Source organism: Scheffersomyces amazonensis (assembly GCF_036850825.1).
Source record: "Scheffersomyces amazonensis strain UFMG-HMD-26.3 chromosome Unknown RJT21scaffold_5, whole genome shotgun sequence".
Lineage (NCBI taxonomy): Eukaryota > Fungi > Ascomycota > Pichiomycetes > Serinales > Debaryomycetaceae > Scheffersomyces > Scheffersomyces amazonensis.
In genome coordinates, this window is record NW_027042745.1 from 879,616 (window position 1) to 899,430 (window position 19,815).

The 19,815-nt window shown below is 31.9% G+C and overlaps 9 protein-coding genes across 9 annotated transcripts; 2 read left to right on the forward strand and 7 right to left on the reverse strand. All coding sequences in view use genetic code 12, as the record gives it.

The window, feature by feature from the left end:
- Window positions 1–258: 258 nt before the first annotated feature.
- RJT21DRAFT_3305 (uncharacterized protein) lies at window positions 259–2,697 on the reverse strand (the record flags this gene model as incomplete). Its single annotated transcript, XM_064884172.1, has 1 exon — window positions 259–2,697. The coding sequence occupies one exon, from the start codon at window positions 2,695–2,697 to the stop codon at window positions 259–261; it is 2,439 nt and encodes an 812-aa protein (XP_064737384.1).
- A 254-nt stretch (window positions 2,698–2,951) lies between these two features.
- RJT21DRAFT_47750 (serine/threonine-protein kinase) lies at window positions 2,952–7,303 on the reverse strand. The gene has a single exon (XM_064884724.1). The coding sequence runs from the start codon at window positions 7,045–7,047 to the stop codon at window positions 3,202–3,204; it is 3,846 nt and encodes a 1,281-aa protein (XP_064737385.1). The 5' UTR covers window positions 7,048–7,303; the 3' UTR covers window positions 2,952–3,201.
- A 1,182-nt stretch (window positions 7,304–8,485) lies between these two features.
- On the forward strand, window positions 8,486–10,015 carry RJT21DRAFT_115312 (uncharacterized protein; the record flags this gene model as incomplete). Its single annotated transcript, XM_064880333.1, has 1 exon — window positions 8,486–10,015. The coding sequence occupies one exon, from the start codon at window positions 8,486–8,488 to the stop codon at window positions 10,013–10,015; it is 1,530 nt and encodes a 509-aa protein (XP_064737386.1).
- Window positions 10,016–10,019: 4 nt separating this feature from the next.
- RJT21DRAFT_76498 (translation machinery-associated protein 20) lies at window positions 10,020–10,544 on the reverse strand (the record flags this gene model as incomplete). The annotated part of the gene is made up of 1 exon (XM_064885216.1): window positions 10,020–10,544. A coding segment is annotated over one exon (525 nt), but the record flags the coding sequence as incomplete, so codon positions are not given.
- A 926-nt stretch (window positions 10,545–11,470) lies between these two features.
- On the reverse strand, window positions 11,471–14,898 carry MPH1 (3'-5' DNA helicase). The gene has a single exon (XM_064882239.1). The coding sequence runs from the start codon at window positions 14,755–14,757 to the stop codon at window positions 11,551–11,553; it is 3,207 nt and encodes a 1,068-aa protein (XP_064737388.1). The 5' UTR covers window positions 14,758–14,898; the 3' UTR covers window positions 11,471–11,550.
- Window positions 14,890–15,503, reverse strand: RJT21DRAFT_47819 (uncharacterized protein). The gene has a single exon (XM_064884726.1). The coding sequence runs from the start codon at window positions 15,268–15,270 to the stop codon at window positions 14,941–14,943; it is 330 nt and encodes a 109-aa protein (XP_064737389.1). The 5' UTR covers window positions 15,271–15,503; the 3' UTR covers window positions 14,890–14,940.
- Window position 15,504: 1 nt separating this feature from the next.
- RJT21DRAFT_47830 (NAD-dependent epimerase/dehydratase family protein) lies at window positions 15,505–16,809 on the forward strand. The gene has a single exon (XM_064884727.1). The coding sequence runs from the start codon at window positions 15,815–15,817 to the stop codon at window positions 16,775–16,777; it is 963 nt and encodes a 320-aa protein (XP_064737390.1). The 5' UTR covers window positions 15,505–15,814; the 3' UTR covers window positions 16,778–16,809.
- Window positions 16,810–16,840: 31 nt separating this feature from the next.
- Window positions 16,841–18,400, reverse strand: RJT21DRAFT_87458 (RNA-binding GTPase; the record flags this gene model as incomplete). The annotated part of the gene is made up of 1 exon (XM_064885523.1): window positions 16,841–18,400. One exon carries the CDS (start codon window positions 18,398–18,400, stop codon window positions 16,841–16,843), a length of 1,560 nt encoding a protein of 519 aa, XP_064737391.1.
- Window positions 18,401–18,553: 153 nt separating this feature from the next.
- On the reverse strand, window positions 18,554–19,660 carry RJT21DRAFT_127781 (uncharacterized protein). The gene has a single exon (XM_064882900.1). It carries the CDS (start codon window positions 19,545–19,547, stop codon window positions 18,993–18,995), a length of 555 nt encoding a protein of 184 aa, XP_064737392.1. The 5' UTR covers window positions 19,548–19,660; the 3' UTR covers window positions 18,554–18,992.
- Between the last annotated feature and the right edge of the window lie 155 nt (window positions 19,661–19,815).

The window sequence follows — 19,815 nt, forward strand, 5'->3', positions numbered from 1 at the left end:
ACATGCACACTTGAGCAACTTACGTAAAGGTATTATTACAAGTCACAGAAATACATAAATGAATCTGAAAACGAACCAACCAACAATGGTTCATTGTTCTGAAACATTAAAATATATAATTGATAAATGTAAATAACTTCAACTAACCGTCAACTTCACCTACTTAACAATTGCAAAAACGCCCGGCCCAATGTGAAAGTAATACCAATTGTATTTTTATTAGCAATATGTTAGCAAAATTCTTATAAAATACTCATCCTATAATTTTGGTTTTTTATTTCTGCCAAAATCATCAAATTCTGAATGCATTAGTTTGGATTTCAATTCATTCACTTTTGGATAATTGAATCCTACACCAAAAGTACGTCTTAAAGCTTTATGAGTTTCCATTTTATATTTTTTATCTTTATCAATATCACCTTCTTCATAATCTTCACCTTTATCTCCTTCATAATCTTTATCTTCTTCTTCTTCATAATCTTCATCTTCTTCTTCTTCATAATCTTCATCTTCATCTTCATCTTCATCTTCTGCAATTGTTGACATTTTACTACCGCTCTCCTTCCACCTTTTTCTTTCTTCAGCCAATTTTGTCTTTCCGAAATCTACAAATACAGGAACCAATTCTTTTGAACCTTTCTTTTTGGATTGCATTATAATTATATTCTCTTCATGAAGATCGAGATGAAACACTCCATACTTATTGATTTCATTAAGAATATTTTTGGCTTTTGGATAAATCTTCTCTCTTTCTGGTTGTGAAATTTTATTTAGTGTGACACCAATGATATACTCTGTGACTAAGTAAAATCCCGCTAAATTAATATTAGGATTTAAAGTTTTCCTATCTTTACGTGTTAAAAATTCTGTGAAATTAACACTTCCCGAGTTATTAAAAAAACCGAAATAATGCAACTGAGGAATGCCCTTTTTAAGATTCTTCAATCTTAAATATGAGCTCACCTCATTTACAAAGATATCGAAGGTTCTCTTATAAGAACCCTCTAAAACACTTGATTTGGTAGTAAATATTGAGGACCGAACCGGATCCAATATTTTAAGGAAGAATTTCCTTTTATCCTTATTTCTTTCAACAATAAATGTAATACTAACACGGCTATTTATTCTGTCACCTGAAACTATTTCTAGCAATTTGTATTCTTTTTGAAAATCATGTAAAGTGAAGTCCTTCCATTTGGTCGTCTTTCTTTTACCATTGTATTTCCGTTTTTTATATAAATTGTTTAAACATCTTATATAATACTGCAGAAATACCTGATCATCTGCTTGAAGATCAGGATTTTGTATTATTGATGAGTCAGACAGAAAGGATGAGTCAGTATGGGCAGGATCATCTTCACCTTTATTCATCTTCTTCCTCAAGAAGTCGTTGCATTCGTTGATTGATGCATAAAACAGGGCCATGAGAGAAGAACGAATATTCGGTTGAATTAACAACTTTTTTTCAAACTTCTTCATTATAGGTTTCCATCTATTTCTTTTAGCCCATGCATGCATCATGAACATTATAACTTTCGTATTTAAAGTATAACCACCATTCCCATCATCATCATCATTCAATGATATGATTCTGCAATTAACTTCACGTAGAATTTTACAATAGTTAAGACCAACATACTTTCCAACGTTGCATTGTTCTAAATCAATTAAAAGTGTACAATGATAATCAGATAACAACACAAATGGACACCCAGCTAGGATTGATTCTCGTATTAATTGAGAGAACATCTCAATTAGGTTAGAATTTTTTGGTTGCATAATATCCCGAGCATTAAATTCTTCAAGGTTCAGAAGTACTTTCTTTTTTTTTATCTCAATAGGTATATTAAATTGTTGGAAAGTTACGGCGAAGTCTGGTAGTACATGAACTGGTACGGAGTTGATTTGTTTCTCAAATCTTATTTTTGGATTTACAGAGACTCTTTCGCCATATATAGCTGATAGCAAGTTGGAGACTGGAGTTAAAACATTCAGGTGGAATAATAATTCAATTCGAGCTTCAGAATCAGCAATCAGACTAAATTGAGGGGTGAATAAACTTCCGGTACTTGATATTTGTTTCTTAGTGAATCTAAAAGTCGATTCTGACATCTTAAACTTTTCAGGTTTATTGGTTGATGGATACAAACAACCCATGATATTCTTAAGTGAATGATTACGACTTTCATTTGTTCTTGTAGTTGATTTTGAAGAAAGAGCATGTGCTTTAGAACTATTGTTTAGGACTTCTGGTTCTGGTTTAACTACTCGTACGTTCAAAATTGTAGTGAATCGAAAATAATGAAGTAAGAATTTTTTTAGGTCTGAATCCTTTACCGAAATTCTAGAAATAAAATTATCGTTAAATTCATCAATTACTTTATACAAGTTTTCATCAACTTCGATTTCGAATGGCAGCATCAAGTGAAAGTTATAGAGACGTAAGAGAAGAATCAAGACATTTGACTGGTCAAGTTGACGATCCTGAACAATATCAATAAGATCCCACAGCTTGAACATCTGATTAATCTCTTCTTGATTTGGATTCTCCAAGTAAGTATTCAATTTCTGACGAAGTTCTTGATACAGAGGCATACCTTGTCGACTGATCTGGAAGGGTTTTATCATTGCTCCATCCTTTAGATTTAATAAGACAGTCTTTGCATCTTTGAAGTTGATTATACTAGATAGCCTCATATTTGATGTTTTAATGAATCAATAGGGATAATTTGAACTGATGGATGTAAAACTAGGGGTATAAGTATAAGTAGGGAGATAAAACCCACATTTATATAACCTTATAATCCGGATTGTACATGGTTGTCAGAGGTGTGTAGCATAATGCGTGCACAGCTTAAGAGAGGTATATAACTGCAAGAAAATCCAGGAAGTTGCAAAGAAAAAATAAAATTTGCAGTCTTTGACGCTCAAACAAATTAAATAATGTATATTCCTTTATATCAAAGTAATAGACATTCTGCTTATATAAAATTAGATACTTTGTCTTATATTCTGCCTGTCCCTCTCAATAAAATCTATTAGTATGTAAAATACACAAATCGCACTTGATTACTTCTTTACTTGATTACTTCTTTACTTTATGGTAAAGGTAATTTAATTTTATTTACTAACTACTGGTCCCAATTCGAACCATTAGCACCATAGAAATAGAAATAGAAATATAAATATAAATCTTACATACTATTCTGCTTCTCCCGTATCAGTTCTTTGATGTTGTAATAACCCCACTGTGATCGAATTCGATCTATAGAAGGTGGGTCTATTTTCATTCTGTTTCTGAGTGGTAGCCTTAACCAATTGCTCCTTATCATTATCGAGATGAATAGCAGTTGGGAATGGAGAATAAACGGGATCTTTCTTGTAATGATTATTGAATTGATTATTGAATATATTTTCTCTTAAACCATGAGCCTTCTTTCTAGTAATAACAGTAGAAGTTGCTACTTCTGGAGATATTGTTGTAGTAGTAGAAGTCGTTGTTCCTGCTAATGGAGATGATACTTTCACTTGCTTGTTGATTCTATCAACAACATTAGGTGGAATTAAGAATTTTGGATTTATAGAAGGTGAAGGTGAAAGTGAAAGTGAAGGTGAAGATGATTCTTGAGGTTGAGGTGGAGATACTGAACCTGCCAAATTTTCAGGACTTAAAACTCTTTGATTACCAGTTAAAGTAGTTGAAGATCCATTACTTGTACTTAAAGATTCAGAAGGAGTCATTAAGGAATAAGCTGGAGTTTCAGTACCAGTACTAGTACCAGTACCAGTACCAGGACTTTCCGATACTCCTGAAATTAATCCATCAGGTACATCTTCAAATTCAGGCATACCTCCTTGATTTTGAAATATAAATGGTACATCATAAGTAGGTGGTTGATGAATTAATCCATGTAAATTTGATTCATGAGATCTAGCTCGATTATCTAAAGTAAATAATTTAGGACGAGATAATGGTTGAACTTTAGAACTAAAGGCTAAAGTTAAATTTCCTTCTTCATCACTATCATCTTCTTCAACTTGTTCAAGTTCATGTTCACCTGATGAAGGTCCTGATTCAGAAGTATATGATGAATATGAAGATGTTGTATCATATCTTCTTAATGGAGCTGCCGATTTAGGATCATTATCTTCATCCCCTAATTCAGTAACTCCAGCAGATTTCATCAGAGTACCTAAATCAAATGTTTTAAACTTTTGATTAATCTCTTCGGCTGAATGCATAAACAATTGAGTATCAGAAACACTAGCAATACTTTCACGTCTGGAAGTCTTTCTAGAGATTCCATGATGATGGTGTTGATATTGTTGTTGTTGTTGTTGTTGTTGTTGTTGTTGTTGTTGTTGTTGTTGCTGTTCTTGTTGTTGACGACTTCTAGTATATTCTTCATATTTCAAAGTAAGATAATCATCATTTACACTATCTAATGAAGCAAAACTTTCATTTAATGGTAATGACATAACTGATGATGGTCTTCTTTCTTCATTCATAACACTTAATGGACCAACATGTAATTGATTTGTTGAATATCTTGGAGCTCCATTAGGAATAAATTCATTATTAGAATTAATTGAAGATTTAGTCGAAGCAGGTACAGGAATTGGAGCAGCAATACTTGAACTATGATTACTATGACTTGTTGAACTTCTTGAAGTCATAGATACGGCTCGAGAATCAATAGAATTCTTTGCAGAATTAGAATTCGAATGCATGGAAGATTTTCTTCTAATTTTATCATCTTGTTGTTGAATATCTTTAAATGCATCAACGGCAGATTGATTCTTCATATATAGATCACCTCCAACATTCCGTTTAGTTTCAATTCTTGGAGCTTCTACAATAGCAACAGCACTACCTCGTCTACTAGAAGGATTACTATTACTATGAGATTCAATCATCTCATGTAAGATCGAACGACCATCTCTAATGCCTGCAATAGATAAGGAGTTCGATCTAGATGGTTGAGTCAGAGGCAGCGACTGAGTCTGAGTCTGAGTCTGAGTCTGAGATTGAGATTGAGATTGACTCTGTGCTGTCTGTGCTGTCTGTGCTGCCTGAGTTGTCAGAATTGTTTGAGTCAGAGTCTGAGAGAGACCCGAGGGGATATGAGGAGCAGAACTCAATAAGGTATGAGTTGAATTCTCTGATTTGAAAAGACTTGTACTTGCCGATGAGATTGGAGGTGTTGGAACCATAGCGTAACCTTCCGATAAGATAAATGAATGATTTGTATTTGTACTTGAATTACCCAATAATCGAGTTGAAGAATTATGATTAGAATTATGATTAGAACTACTACTATAAGAATCATCACTTGATGTACTTCTTGAATGTTCTATTTGTAAAGCAGCAAATTTATGTCTTATTTCACTATCTCTTAAACCTCCTGCTCTAATGGCTTGTGCTAAACTTTTTGTAATTCTTGATCCAACTCCTACAACAGCATTATTAATTTCATTACTGGTTAATAAATCTTGATCATCAAGTATATCAAAATTAAGTTTAATTTCTTCATTTGAATTGGAATTTAAATGAAGTAATTCATTTAATCCTTCAAAATCATCTTCTAAATCCATTAAAGTAAATGGATGAGCCTTTATATCTCGAATATCAATTCTATTTTGACTATTTTTATCTAACATTTGTAATAATAAATCTTTAGCATATTCAAATTCAAGATCTGTAACTGGTGATGGAGATTTAAATGAATCTTTATTTGGAGGAAATTGTAAATCTTGATTAACAATGACTTGAAATAATTCAAATTCTGAATCGGCATTAAATGGTACTTTACCAAATAATAAACAATAAAGAGTTACTCCTAAAGCCCAAATATCAATTTTATAATCAACTTTTGGTAAAGCCGAAGAATCAGATGAAGAAGAAGAAAAATTAGTTTGACATAATTCTGGTGCAAAGAATGCTGGAGTTCCTGCTGTTTTAGCTAATTCTAATTCATTTACAAGATATCCATCATCAGATTCATTTAATGATGAAGCAAATGATACACCAAAATCACTTATTTTAACTATATTATCCAGACTAACTAATAAATTAGCTGGTTTAATATCTCGATGAACTATTCCTTGAAAATGTAAATATTCTAATCCTAATAATACATTTCTAAAGATTTTTCTTGATTGTTTAAATGTTAAATTTGGACTATATTCATCGGATAATAAATTTTCATCTTCATGACTTATAGATTTATGATGACGTATAATTAATGGTTGATGAGGTCCACAACAAGGAATTTCATCTGATTTATTATTATCTATAGTAGTTGATTGAATATCTGATTCAAGACGTTTCCATTTAATTTCTCCTTTTTCTAAATATTCCAATACTAAATAAATTTTATAAGAACTTAAATCATCTAAAACTTCTCGTAATTTAACAATATATTTATGATCACATTTCTTCATAATAGCTATTTCTCGTCTTATTTTTAATTCATAATCATTAAGAGGTTTTAATGATGATCTTAAATTAGATGCTTTATCACGTTTAGATTTTCTATTTACAATTTTAATTGCCACTAATTCATTATTAATTAAATCTTTAGCTAATTTAACTTTACCATGTTCTCCTCTCCCAATTTCTCGTAAAATTTCAAAAGTATTAAGAACTTTTCTTCTTGTTATTGGATCATATTCAAGAAATACTCGATTTGTTTCTTTAACGGGTGATGAAGGTGAAGGTGAAGATAATTTATATGGTAAAGATTTTAATGTTGTATTTGAATCTTCATTACTTGATGATGGATTTGTTGTATCAAGAGTATCTTTAGTTGATAAATTTGATCCAATGGAATTTTCTCGTGATCGAGACATTGTTTTATGTAATAAAGTATTCATAGCTCTACCAATAAAATTGGATTTTGTATGAAACTCTTTTGGTGAAGATAATGGAGTTGGAGTTGGAGTTGATGAAGGATTAGTAGTCGTGGTGGTGGTGGTTGTGGTGGTTGTAGTGGTAGTAGTAGAACAAGGAGGAGGAGATGCCGAGAGGGATGTTGCGGTGGCCATTAGGTAGATATGATAATATGATGATATTATTTAAAGGTTGTTATTGAATTGAGGTGGGGATAGTTGGCGATGATGGAATTTGCATTGAATTGTAAGTGGTACTGGATTAATTAGTAACAACTTAATGATTAGATTATTGAGGGGAATTAGTTAGTTAAATATATATATCACACGGTCAGGTGATCTGTTGTCTAGCTAATTACTTAGTTAATTATTATATATATTAATTAGTTAGTTAGTTATTTAACAACCTTATGATCCGGCAGCAATCGTACCTCTGCTGATAGTGCCATAGTTAATTAGATTAATTTTTTGGAGAGAGGGTCGTGTACGGCGCTCAATAAAATAAAAAAAATTATAGACAGAGAGACAAAGAGAGACAAAAGTCGTGTGAACGATCCGAGACGAGGGGAATCACCAGAGGTATACGAGAATGAGAGTGAGAATGAGAATGAGCCAAGCTCACTGTTGCTAGTAGCTACTGATAAGTGGAATTGGAATTGGATGTGGCGGAGTAGTACAATAACTTATTATAGTTGTACTGTACTGTAATGTACTGTACTTTATTGTGGTGGTTAGTGCTGGTTGTACTGTACTACTTAGTAAAGTTAAGCTTGAATCTTGATCCATACTTAAGAAATAATTAAGGTTAAGATACTTTGAGATTGGTTACTGAGAATTAACACACCCCATTTTTCACATGACCCAACACACTTTTTTTGGTCGTCTATATATATAAATATCAGTATAAATACCCCATGTAAATACCCCGTTTCAATAATGAACCTCTACCCCGGAAAAAAAATCTTACTATATGGTTTGTTTTACAATAGTAACCATATTCAAATGGCTTACATACATAACATTATGCAATGCTTCTAGGCGTGGACGATTTAGACAATTGGGATTAGTAGATCTTCATTATGATGATGAAAGTTTGTATAATCTAACTAAAATTAATGATTGCTTACAATCTAGACAGTTACATGCTCAATTGCTAATAAAAGGCACATATGTTGCCATGGTATCTACCGATGACAATATAGACGTTCATGACTATCATCAAATCGACCGGTGTTTGCATGAAACACCAATTCATGAAGTTATCAAATTTGAAATTAATTTTGGCCCTCATCTTCCTAGTCCAGGAGGCTCAATCGCCTTAAGAGGTGGATCGAGAATACTCTAAAAGTAATCATTCAGAATCCTAACTGAATATTACAGCTTTTTTGAATGGTTTATAACTTACTAATCGTTCTGTCATTTGTAGACCTTTGTAGACCTTTGTAGACCTCTGTAGACAACTGATCTATTGATAATACACCAATACCGCAGTACACAAAACTAGTGACACACCCATGCTGCAATAACTACTATAACCACTGAACATCAACTTCAATATCTAACTCTATAGATGTGAATTAACCATGCTCTTATAATGCAACTTTATGATCGTATATCCACCACAGATAACGAATTAGGAACTATTAAGTTCATTGGGCAATTACCTTCGGCTCATGCATGGGCTGGAACTTTGGTATATGGAATTGAATGGGATAATCTGAGTCGAGGTAAGAATGATGGTACATTAGATGATGTTAAATATTTTGAAGTTGATGTGATAGGTGCTGGTTCCTTTATGAAAGCCAATAATAAGAAGATATGTAAACGTAGAGCAAGTTTTATTCAACTGTTGTATGAGGAGTATCATACAAAATATGAAGATCAAGAAATCAGATTTGGAACTAAAATAGTTGATGAATTAGGGTTTGATAAGTTGAATAGAATCCAGTCGAACTTTATGAATTTGAAATCAGTATCTTTGAGTAGAAAGTCAATTGTTAATGTTTATGGTGATGGTGACGAATCTTCAATTTTAAATACTCTAGTAAATGTAATCAATCTAGATATAAGCTTTAATTTATTCAATGGTCTTAGTGTTGTTCAAGATATTATTGGTAATTTAAGGAACTTATCTTCATTAAATCTTAATGGGAATAGATTCTTTACTTCAAATAATTCCCCATTGATTCATACCAATTTGTCAATACTAAAATTATCTACAACATTAATAACTATCCCAACAGTTAATGAATGTATCTTGCCTAATTTACCAAATCTATCTGAGCTTTATTTAGCTAGTAACAATTATAATGATACTGATATATCACACTTACAACTACAATCATATCCTAATATTCAGATCATTGACTTGTCGTTCAATATGCTCACTATCTTTCCATCATTACCTATCAATACATTGCTATTATCTGATAATTATATCTCATCCATACCGAACCAAATTCAATCCAGTATAAAGACATTGGATATACGACATAATAAGCTCAATTCATTTAAGGTAATTGACGAGTTAGCCATTCATGTACCCAATCTTACCAATCTTCGTATCAATAAAAATCCTGTTTTTGAAGTAGATGATGAAGAATCAATGTTTGTACAATTATTGGCTAGATTCAACTGTCATGATCATAAAGAATCTAGCACTGGATTAACGTATGTCAATGGTAGTCCATTGAACAACAATGAAATCCAAAATGCTGAATTATACTTCATTTCAAAAGTCAAGATAGGAGAGTATGAGATCCATAATCCGGTAAGATGGGATGCATTATTACAAAAATATAATATGGAGCCTATTAATGAAACTATAACGACCAATGTTTATGATGATAATAAGATTAAACTACAAATCATTCATAATAAAGATCATAGTATATTTTCAAGAGTATTTTTGAACAATATTACGATATTGAAATTGAAAGGTACACTTTCACGTATATTACTTAATAATTTATCAATATTAAAATTTAGCGTATATTATTATATGCACGGAGAAGAAGAAGATCCAGAGGCAAAGGAATATCTTGATATGAATCTCTTTTCACAAATTAATGAATTTAATTTAAATTATAATCAACGCATATATATAGAAGTATTTACTCAGTAAGATTCCATAATCCATCACCTAAATAATGTAATAATTCAATACCAATACCTTTATTCTTAGTTTTAATATCATCAATACTCATGACCAATTTCCCAATTGCTAAAGCAGTTTCTTTACCTTCAGCATATACAGCAACAATAGAATCAACTTCCATATTTTCTTCTGGTAATTTAGCTCCTGCTGATGTTAAACCAGGACACATTATATTTGCACCTGAAAGAACAAATTTTATAGCACCTCTATCAACTTGAACTCTTGGAAATGCTTCAGGAAATTTATGAACTACTTTTAAATGAGGAATTAAATCATCAAAATGTTGAAAAAGAACAACTTCATCATTTATACTATATAATTGAATCTTTTCTTCACATTTAATAAGAATTACTTGTGATTTCTTCGGTATAATTAAATCTATAGCTGATTCAGTATCAGGGAACTGATCAATAAATTTAGATTTCAAACCTCTTTGAGCTGATGATTTAATGTTAGAACGAGAATGAATATCTTCTTTAGTAAATCTTTTGAACATGGTGTATACTTTAGTTGGTGTTTGGTGTGAGTATATCAAACCAAGCGATGCTACTAGTAGATAAAATTTTTTACCATATTAGGCTGAATTTTTCGGTTGCTATTAATTTTGTATAGCACATATTCAATGCTTAATAGTAATTAGTGTATAGTAATTAGTCTATAGCGTATTATATTAACATTATTTTTAAGTATCGGTTATAGGGCTACTGGTCAATGTTTACAATCACTACTACAATTACAAAGATTGATATATAGACAACTAAATAAATAACAAATGAACAATCGCCCAGTATAAACATGTAAAGATTTATAATTACAATGCCACCATCCAGTCTATGACCTTGGTGTCATCGCACTCAAAGGAAATCTTTATATCACTATAGCCTATTACAACTGATGAAAGAAATTGAATTGTAGTACAATTTCTTTCTAGAATATCGTATCCAGCTCAAGACCTATTGACATACACAATAGATCGAGCGAGGCACAAGGCGTAAAATATAAAACATAAAACATTACGTTATATATTTATAAATATTGAATTTCATTTCAACTTAAATGGACCCCTTTCACATCAACCCAATGACCTCATTGTCTTGACGTGAAAAATTAGTTATAATGAAAACCTTCAAAAGAAGTGTTTTTTGTATAGAGATGGTTCCAAAAATTCCCTTAACATCAAATTACACAAGGTAATTAATATCAAGGAGTTGTCAGGTTATAGTTTTCAACCAGCAAAAACATGATCTCGGAATAAATCCTCACTGATACACGTAATGCCCCTGCATAAAGATGAAGAAGAAAAAGAGTAACTGGTAAAAGTAATAAATCCAGTTGGTTAAAATTTTTTGAGGAGAGGTTGGATGGAAAAGTAAATTGTTGAGCAAGAGACACGACCTGAGACTGCAAATTTACAGTACCTTGGAGACATAATACAATACAATACCATGTAATATAATACAATATATAATATATAATATAATATTTATAAAGAATAGCAATGACTAATTGACTACGAATTTGTTAAGATAATCAATCGTGTCTTTGTCATCGATATATGACTTGTCTTTGTGATCTTTGTACTGTTGAATCGTATGAGATTTTGCAGCCTTTAATACGGTAAATAACTGTTGAGTAACTTTACTATTCTTTATAATTCCTGTTTCACCAGGAAAATTATAATTTGGAGAATTTATTCCTTTTGTGGGGTCTATGGCATCAAGTGGTTGACCTAAATTGAGATAATAGTAAGTGTACAATTCGTCTTTTTGCTCTTCATTAAGGAATCCCTCATTGTTGTTGAACGTTAATGGATATTCTTCATCCCTCATGATACGCTGTTCAACAGACTCTTCAGATGGCTGACGTGTCTGAATTGGAATATGCAAGAGCTCTTCGTCAAGGCTGTCGTTGAAATCATCGTCACTACTTCCATCATCCACAACAATACTGTTATCCTTAGATCCAAGATTACTAGTATTTCCACTTTCTTTTTCAATATCGTCTTCTATTATATCTTCATCAATGACGATGGTTTCTTCGACAGAGGGCTTACTGATTATCTTATTACTTTGCTTTTGTAATTGACCCAAGATATCAGTTTTGGGTCTTTTGATTCCAAGCGTTCGTTTTTTCATGGGAATCAATGGTGGTATGAATGAAGCAGCCCGTTTAGCGGAGGAAACTATATTTGAATTATTTGATGGTGCTTTCACTGGTTTTCCTATTGGTGGTATTACTGGCTTTTCTATGAGCTCTTCTACTGGCTCTTCTACTAGTTCTTCTACTAGTTCATCTACTGGTTCATCTACTGGTTCCCGAACTGACACCTCTGACAACTCAACTGATGGTTCCTTAATCGGGTCACTCACAGATTCCTCGACACTGTTAGCCTTAGGCGTTACCCTTTCTTCATCGTCACTGCTATGATCCGAAACCTCATACAATGTAGACAAATCAATCAGATTAGAAGTATCAGGGGTAACTGCTGGTTTTGAAGTCTTCTTTATCTTCCCTGAAATTTCATCATCAGTATCAGAATCCATGATTTTATCAAGGAAATCCTTTTCTCGAGGCTTATCTATATTATCCTCATCAATATCTACTCTTTTTACCAAACTAGTAGCACTTCTAAATCCAGTAACTACATTTTCAGGCATAAAGAATTGTTTCTGTTTCTTTTCTGATTTGCCCTTAGCATTTGATTTTCGTTTCTTAGATCCTCCACCAAGCATATATTGTATAGCAATTCTAATGATTTCATCAGCATCATCTTCAACTTTCAATTCTTTATTTTCATCAGGTATTTCAATGAATTTCTTTTCAACTTGTGGATCATATTCTCGAGGGATAATTCTATTCTGAGGTCCTAAACTAATTAATTCACCTTTCATAATATGTTGTTGAATATATTCATAGCCAGCCATAGCTTTATCAAATTTTGATTCTTCATTACTGGAGAATAAAAGTACAACTTTCCCATCTCGTTTACGACCAGTTCTACCCATTCTCTGAATATTTTTAATAGGAGAACTTGTAGAATCATAACATATAATTAAATCAACTTCTCCAATATCCAATCCTTCTTCACCAATCGATGTTGCTACAAGAATATTATAAGTTCCTGCTTTAAATTTTTTAATAATCTCTTTCTGTAATTTTTGATTCATACCATTAATTTGTGCATCTTCAGAACTAGTACGATTGGTTGGTCTATTGGTAGTTTCCTTTGATTTCTTTCCCTTTTCAGATTTTCCAGATTCATTACCTTTCTCTTTGGCTTGTCCAATAAATATATGGGGTTTAAGAAAATTACCTAATTTTTCAATAGATTGAACAATTTCTAATGCAGATTCTCTATATTCTGTGAATATAATAACTCTTGAATCATCTTTATTAGTACTTTCATCAAGAAATAGTTGTAATTCATCCACTAGAGCTTCTATTTTAGGATGACTATAACTATTTTCATCATCAAGAATTTCCTTAGCTCTTTTCATTAATTCTTTGATTGATTCATGAAAGTAAAAGTCAGCACTAAGTTTATTAGTAGATTTATTCTTATTATGTTTCTGTTGGAATTCTTCATACTTTTCAGTAAAATATCCATAGAATGATCGAACTCCATAAATATTTAACCGTTTATAACATTGACCAACTATTCCAAGAATCAGTAAAACATTTTGATTTGCCCATTTTAATCCTTGAGGTAAAGATCTATTCATCATAACTGCTTTTGTAGCTTCTAAACATGTAAAGAAATTAATATATCGAGGATTTGTAACATCATAAATACCTCTTTCATTAGCTATTTTTAGAATTGGAGAAATAGCTCGAGATAAAAGATCAATACATTGATTAATCTCATCAGATTGAATAATAGTTCTACGAACTAATTGCTTTCTTTTCATATGTTTAATTATATCAATACTTTGTTCAGTTCTTACTTCAACTTTAGATATCTTTAAATTATCAATAATTTCTTGAACTCCTTCAACTGTAGTAGCAGGAGTTGCGGTTAAAGCTAAGATTCTAAATGATCTATTAAATCTTTCTAAGTATTTAACGGCATTATTATAAGCATAATTTCCCTTAGCTCTATGAGCTTCATCAATAACAAGTAATACAATAGATTTTGGATCTACAGTATTTGATGCTAAATCATTCTCAACCACTTGAGGAGTAGTAAAGAATACTTGCTTTGAATCCCATATTTCTTGTCTATTCTTTCTTGTCTTATCTAATAATATTGCAACTTTATGAGCTGGTATACCCGTTATAGAACAACAAGCTTTAATTTGTTGAGCTACTAAAGGTTTTGTAGGAGCCATAAAAATAATTTTAGAATTAGGAAACCATCTTAAGAAATTTAACATGACCGTTGATGCAATAAATGTTTTACCTAATCCAGTAGGTAAAGCCACTAATAAATTATCATAAAATGCTCGTTTAACTATATTGAATTGATAATCTCTTACTTCAAAATTAGTAGGATATATATAAGTTGATAAGTTTTCTTTATCAATTTCATGATGATTAATAGCTCCTGGTATAGCTTGAGGTATCTCTACATACACGGGACTTGAAGATTTATTCTTCTTCCTACTTTTATTTTTATTTTCATTGTCATTCTCATTGTCATTTTTATTATATACAAGGGCCTCTATCTCTGAGTCATCCTCGTCAGAGTCCCAGTCATCAGGCATTGTCATAAGAACGTCAAGTTCAGTGTATATGTGTAGCTGCAACTGGTGCTGCCTGATAGTTGAGCTTGCAAAATTTTGACGTGTTTGTGGAGAAAATCAAAATATCAAAATCAAAGTCCATGAAAATTTCAATCATCAACAAGAAGTAGTAGACGGGTATAATTACATACATACTGTAAACAGTAGATACTATCCATGCCTGCATCTACCCAAGACAATGATCCATATAGAGTGCTCACTCAGTCTGTGACTAAGTTGACCGGGCCCTTGAATCTGTTGCTTCATAATCATGATGAGTTTCTTCTCCAGAATTTGAGCATCATGAATAATGTTGCCACGATTCCCAAGGTATTGGAAGAGATTCAACAAGGTTTGCAGAGAGACAAAGATAATAGTAATGAAGTTAATAAGTGAACGGTTAGTTTGAAATAGAATAATGACTACGACTAAGATAGTACCGTACCCATACTTAATCATGTGGTTAGAGATTAGATAGTACGCGCTTGTACTTACATGCATAGAATGAGTATGCGATCACACGATCTTGGAATATCTACTTACCATGACATGATGAACAAACGTGTCCACATTATAATCTTGGTTTAGTTGTAGAAACTTGTGGCTTAACTGTTTCAATTAAATTGAAATTGAAATTGATCAAACAAATGAGTTACCAAGATATTACTCCTATTTATAGTTCGTATAATACCACTTCTCCTCTTTGAATATAAGACAACAAAACCATCACGTATATATACGGAGATTGCTAATTATCAGATTCGATTAGTAAATACTACGGAACTATCTCCGAAATCTTTATCATTCGATTAAATCCTTGATTGAGGTTAGCGGTCATTAGCCCAATCGGGAAGGTCCCGGTCTTAAGCTCTGCTGCGTCCCAAACAGGAAAGGACTGCGGATATAACTTTTCAATATCCACAGTTTGAAAAATCTCTATAAATATTGGGGGATAGAAGCTTAATCACCATTATTCAATTGGTTTTATTACACATTCTCAATTACTCAAATAAGTAACTAGGAAACTAATACTATACTAATAAAAATGTCTACTAAATCAATCTTTGTTATTGGTGCTACTGGATTCATTGGACTCCAAATTGCTTTAGCCTTACGCCATGCTGGCTTTATTGTCTATGGACTTGCTAGATCGGATGAAAAAATTGGAATTTTATTAAAAAATGAAATTATTCCTATTTTACATACTTCTAATGATGTGAATTATCTTGAAAAAGTTGCTAAATTAGGTGTAACTCATGTTATTGATTTAAGTGGTACACCTGTTAGTACTCCAGCAATTGCTGCAAAATTAGTTGAAATTAATAAATCCAATAAAGTTAAAATTGGATTGGTTTATACTAGTGGACTTTGGGTTCATGGTAATGATCCAATTAATGAAGTTGATGAAACTCATACTGGTGCAGATGAAAATGTAGCTGAGTTAATTAGATGGAGACCAACTTTAGAAAAGAAGCTTTTAGCTTATAAGGATGAATTACCTGTTATTGTTGTTAGACCTGGACTTTTATTTGGATACAATTCTCCAATCTGGGCTGTTTTCTTTAAAGACCTTGTTGAAGAAATTGTTAAGAATGGTAAAGGAGAAGTGTATATCCCAGTTAAAAAAGATTTAAAAACTGGTTTCATTCATGTAACTGATGTTGCTGACTTTTTCCTTAAAGTTATTGAAAAATTCGAATTGTTTAATTCATCAGTTCATAAATTAGCAATTTTTGATATCATTAGTGAAACCATTGAAGTTGCTCCATTCCTTGAGAAAGCTGCTAAAGATTTGGGATTTAAAGGTTCTATCAACTTTGCTGGTCCACCACCAGGTAATAAATTCATTGAAGCTTTTAATACTTCTTTTGTTGCAAGTTCTAAACGTGCAAGAAGTCATTTTAATTGGGAACCAAAATCATTGATTAGTAGAGATATTGGACTTTATGCTAGATCATGGGCTGCTGCTAATAATAAAGATTATGTTAATTTTTATGCTAAACTCTAATTCTACAATGTTATATAGGTTAAAAAATATTGAATTCTCGTTAATTGAATAATATACATATGTTTAAGCTTCAAGACCAAAATTGTCACCTAATAAACCATCAAGATCGAATTCTTTGGCCCAGGTATTGACAATAGTAGTTTGTTCAACTTTTGGAGGTTCTTTATCACCTCTTAAAGAACTCTTTGGTGCATCAGCATTATAATCTTCTAAGGCCTTATCAGCAGTAGCTTTAGAAGCCTTTGGTAAAGTCCAACCAATAATTCTACCATCTCTCCAATCAGCCAAAACTGATAATGCAGCAGCTTCTAAATTAGGAATACCACCTTTACCTAATCTACCTCTACTTCTAGCTATATGAATTAAAAATTGTTTAGCAAATTCATTTAAATCTGCTGATGGTAAAGCTGGTAATTGATAATAAGATTTTAATCCATCAGCCATTTCAGTATCTTTTGAAAGTTTCTTTAATAATAAATGTATAGCAGGAATTGGATCAATTATTTGTTTAGGTGGAAGAGCTGATAATAAAGCTAATTTAGCTTGTTGCTGAACTTTTGATAATTTTTTAGTATTAATGATTTCATCGGGGAATACTATACCTGGAGAATCTAATACTTTCAATTTATTATCAACTTTAACTTCTCTCATTGAAGTAGTTACACCAGCTTGATTACCAACTGGACATGCTTTAGAATTATTACCGTGTCTATTAGTTAAGGCATTTATTATAGAAGATTTTCCAACATTTGGATATCCAATAACACCAACTATAATTGATCTTTTTAAGTTTGATTTAGCAGCATAACTCTTTAATGCTTGTAATAAAGAGGTAGCAGTCATTGATGAAGTTAAATTTTTATTAAAGGAGTTAGCACTTGGAGCTCCTGGTGATGCTTTGATTGGAACAGTAGGGAATGATGATTTTAAGAAATTGAGCCATTGGTTTAATACATTGGTAGGAATTAAATCAACTTTATTTAATACTAAAATCAATCTTTTACCTGGATTTTGTAATACGGCTTGTTCAACTTTTCTGGATCTAGTAGATTCTGGATCTCTAGCATCCAATACATATAAAATGACATCTGCTGCTTCAACTACAGTTTTAAAAATTTTATCATATGCTTTACGGGATTTATCGATTTCAGAATTATCTTCATCATCTTCGATTTCAATATCGTATTCGACATCTTCATCATCCTCATCTTCCATTCCATCTTCATCTTCATCATCATCTCCATCATATTGTTTAGCGGCTTGTTGAGCAGACTCTAATAATGCAGCTAAACCACCTTGACCATCTTCTTCTTCATCATCTTCCATATCATCATCGATGGCTTCACCTCTAGCCAAGGCTTCTTCCCTTTCAAGTTGTTTTTGTAATTTCAATTCTTCTCTCTTTTCACGTTCTACTCGTCTTTGATCTTCTAATTCTTCAATAATTCTATGTTTATATGGGAAACTGGCTGGGATACCTGGATCCTTCTTAACACGGGATTTCCAAGTCACATCCTTCTTGGCGTTTTTTCTATTCTTTCTTTGTTGAGCATTGGCCTTTTTTTTTATACCTTCCCTCATCCGGGTGGTTGTTCTCTTCGATGTAGGCTTCTTAACTCTCATATTTACTCTATTACTAGCTATTAAAGGCTCTAACTTAGACTTGCTTAATGTATTGCAGTTCATCTGAAAAAAAAAATATTCAAAAAAAAAATATTCTAGCTGAGATGGATGTCGTGTGGTAACCTATTTCTGTGTAAACTCACTAAAGGATGTAATTGAGCTTTAGCTCAAATAACTATTTAAGCCTAACTACGGTGTCTAGTGTCATGTCTTAGTAAAGGGCCATATTTTGGCCCATTACCTGGATGATGCTGCTGGTAAAATGACTGGTAAAACTTATTTTATTTTTTGTACTTGTACTTCCGAGGTCTCGTACCATAAAAACTATTTAAACCACTGAAGACAATTTATTCATACCACATTAATTTGTAAATTGTCTGCCACAAGGCAAGTTTATTTCATATTTATGGTATATGTAAACATGTAGAAGAGGCTGTGCCCGACTAGTGGAGTAAAGAACATATAATAGAGTGTATTTGGAAGTTGGATACTGTATAGGCTATATAGATTATATTTTATTATATTTAAGATTTCTAAAAGTAAACTGAAATAAACTAAGTCAAATGCTTAGAAGTTAATGCTTATGAATTATCTAATCATCTGGATCTTCAAATGGATCTTGTTCAAGCTTAACTCCTTTAATGCCCATATCTTTGTGAATGGTTTTAGTGGAGTACGGCTTCTTATACCCGACATGTTCATTTTCTTCTGGTTCAGATTCATCGTCAGTAGTATCAGTTTCAAACGTATCACCTCCTTTAATTATTGAAGTAACTAAACCTGGCTCTTGAGGGATTTTAATCTCAATGTTCTGGATTGGTGGGTCGCTATGAAGTTCAGATATACTTGAATCTTTTGTATGACTACCATCCACAATAACATTTCCTTTAGTTAATGAAAGTTTACCAGTAATGGGATCAACAACAGCAGTTAATTCTTGATAATCTTTAGAAATAATTCTATTCAAAAGCTTCTGCTTAACCATTGTCTTGAAATTGTTTTTAATTTCTGGAATTTTCACAACAGCATATTCGGCGGCATCTTTCAAATCTTGAGGGGTAACTACTATTTCTACTTGACTTGGAACAGGAACTGAAACCACTAATAATAGTAGACTTAAAGTTTGTAATACCACCCCTAATAACATTGTAAGTATTCGTAGTATGATTTGATAGAATTGAAGTGGTAGTGAACTAGTAGTTAAGTAGTATATAATAAAATTCTACATAGCGATAATAAAAAGATCTAAAAATTGCTGCGAAAAATATCTCTATATGATCAAACGCGCTTAATCAAATTTGCAAAATTTTATCATTAAATGTCTTAATCTGTCTTCATATTCTTCTGGATTAAGCTATTTATCTTATCTCAAACAGAAAGGAATTCAAGAAAACATAATATTGATTAAAGAGGTT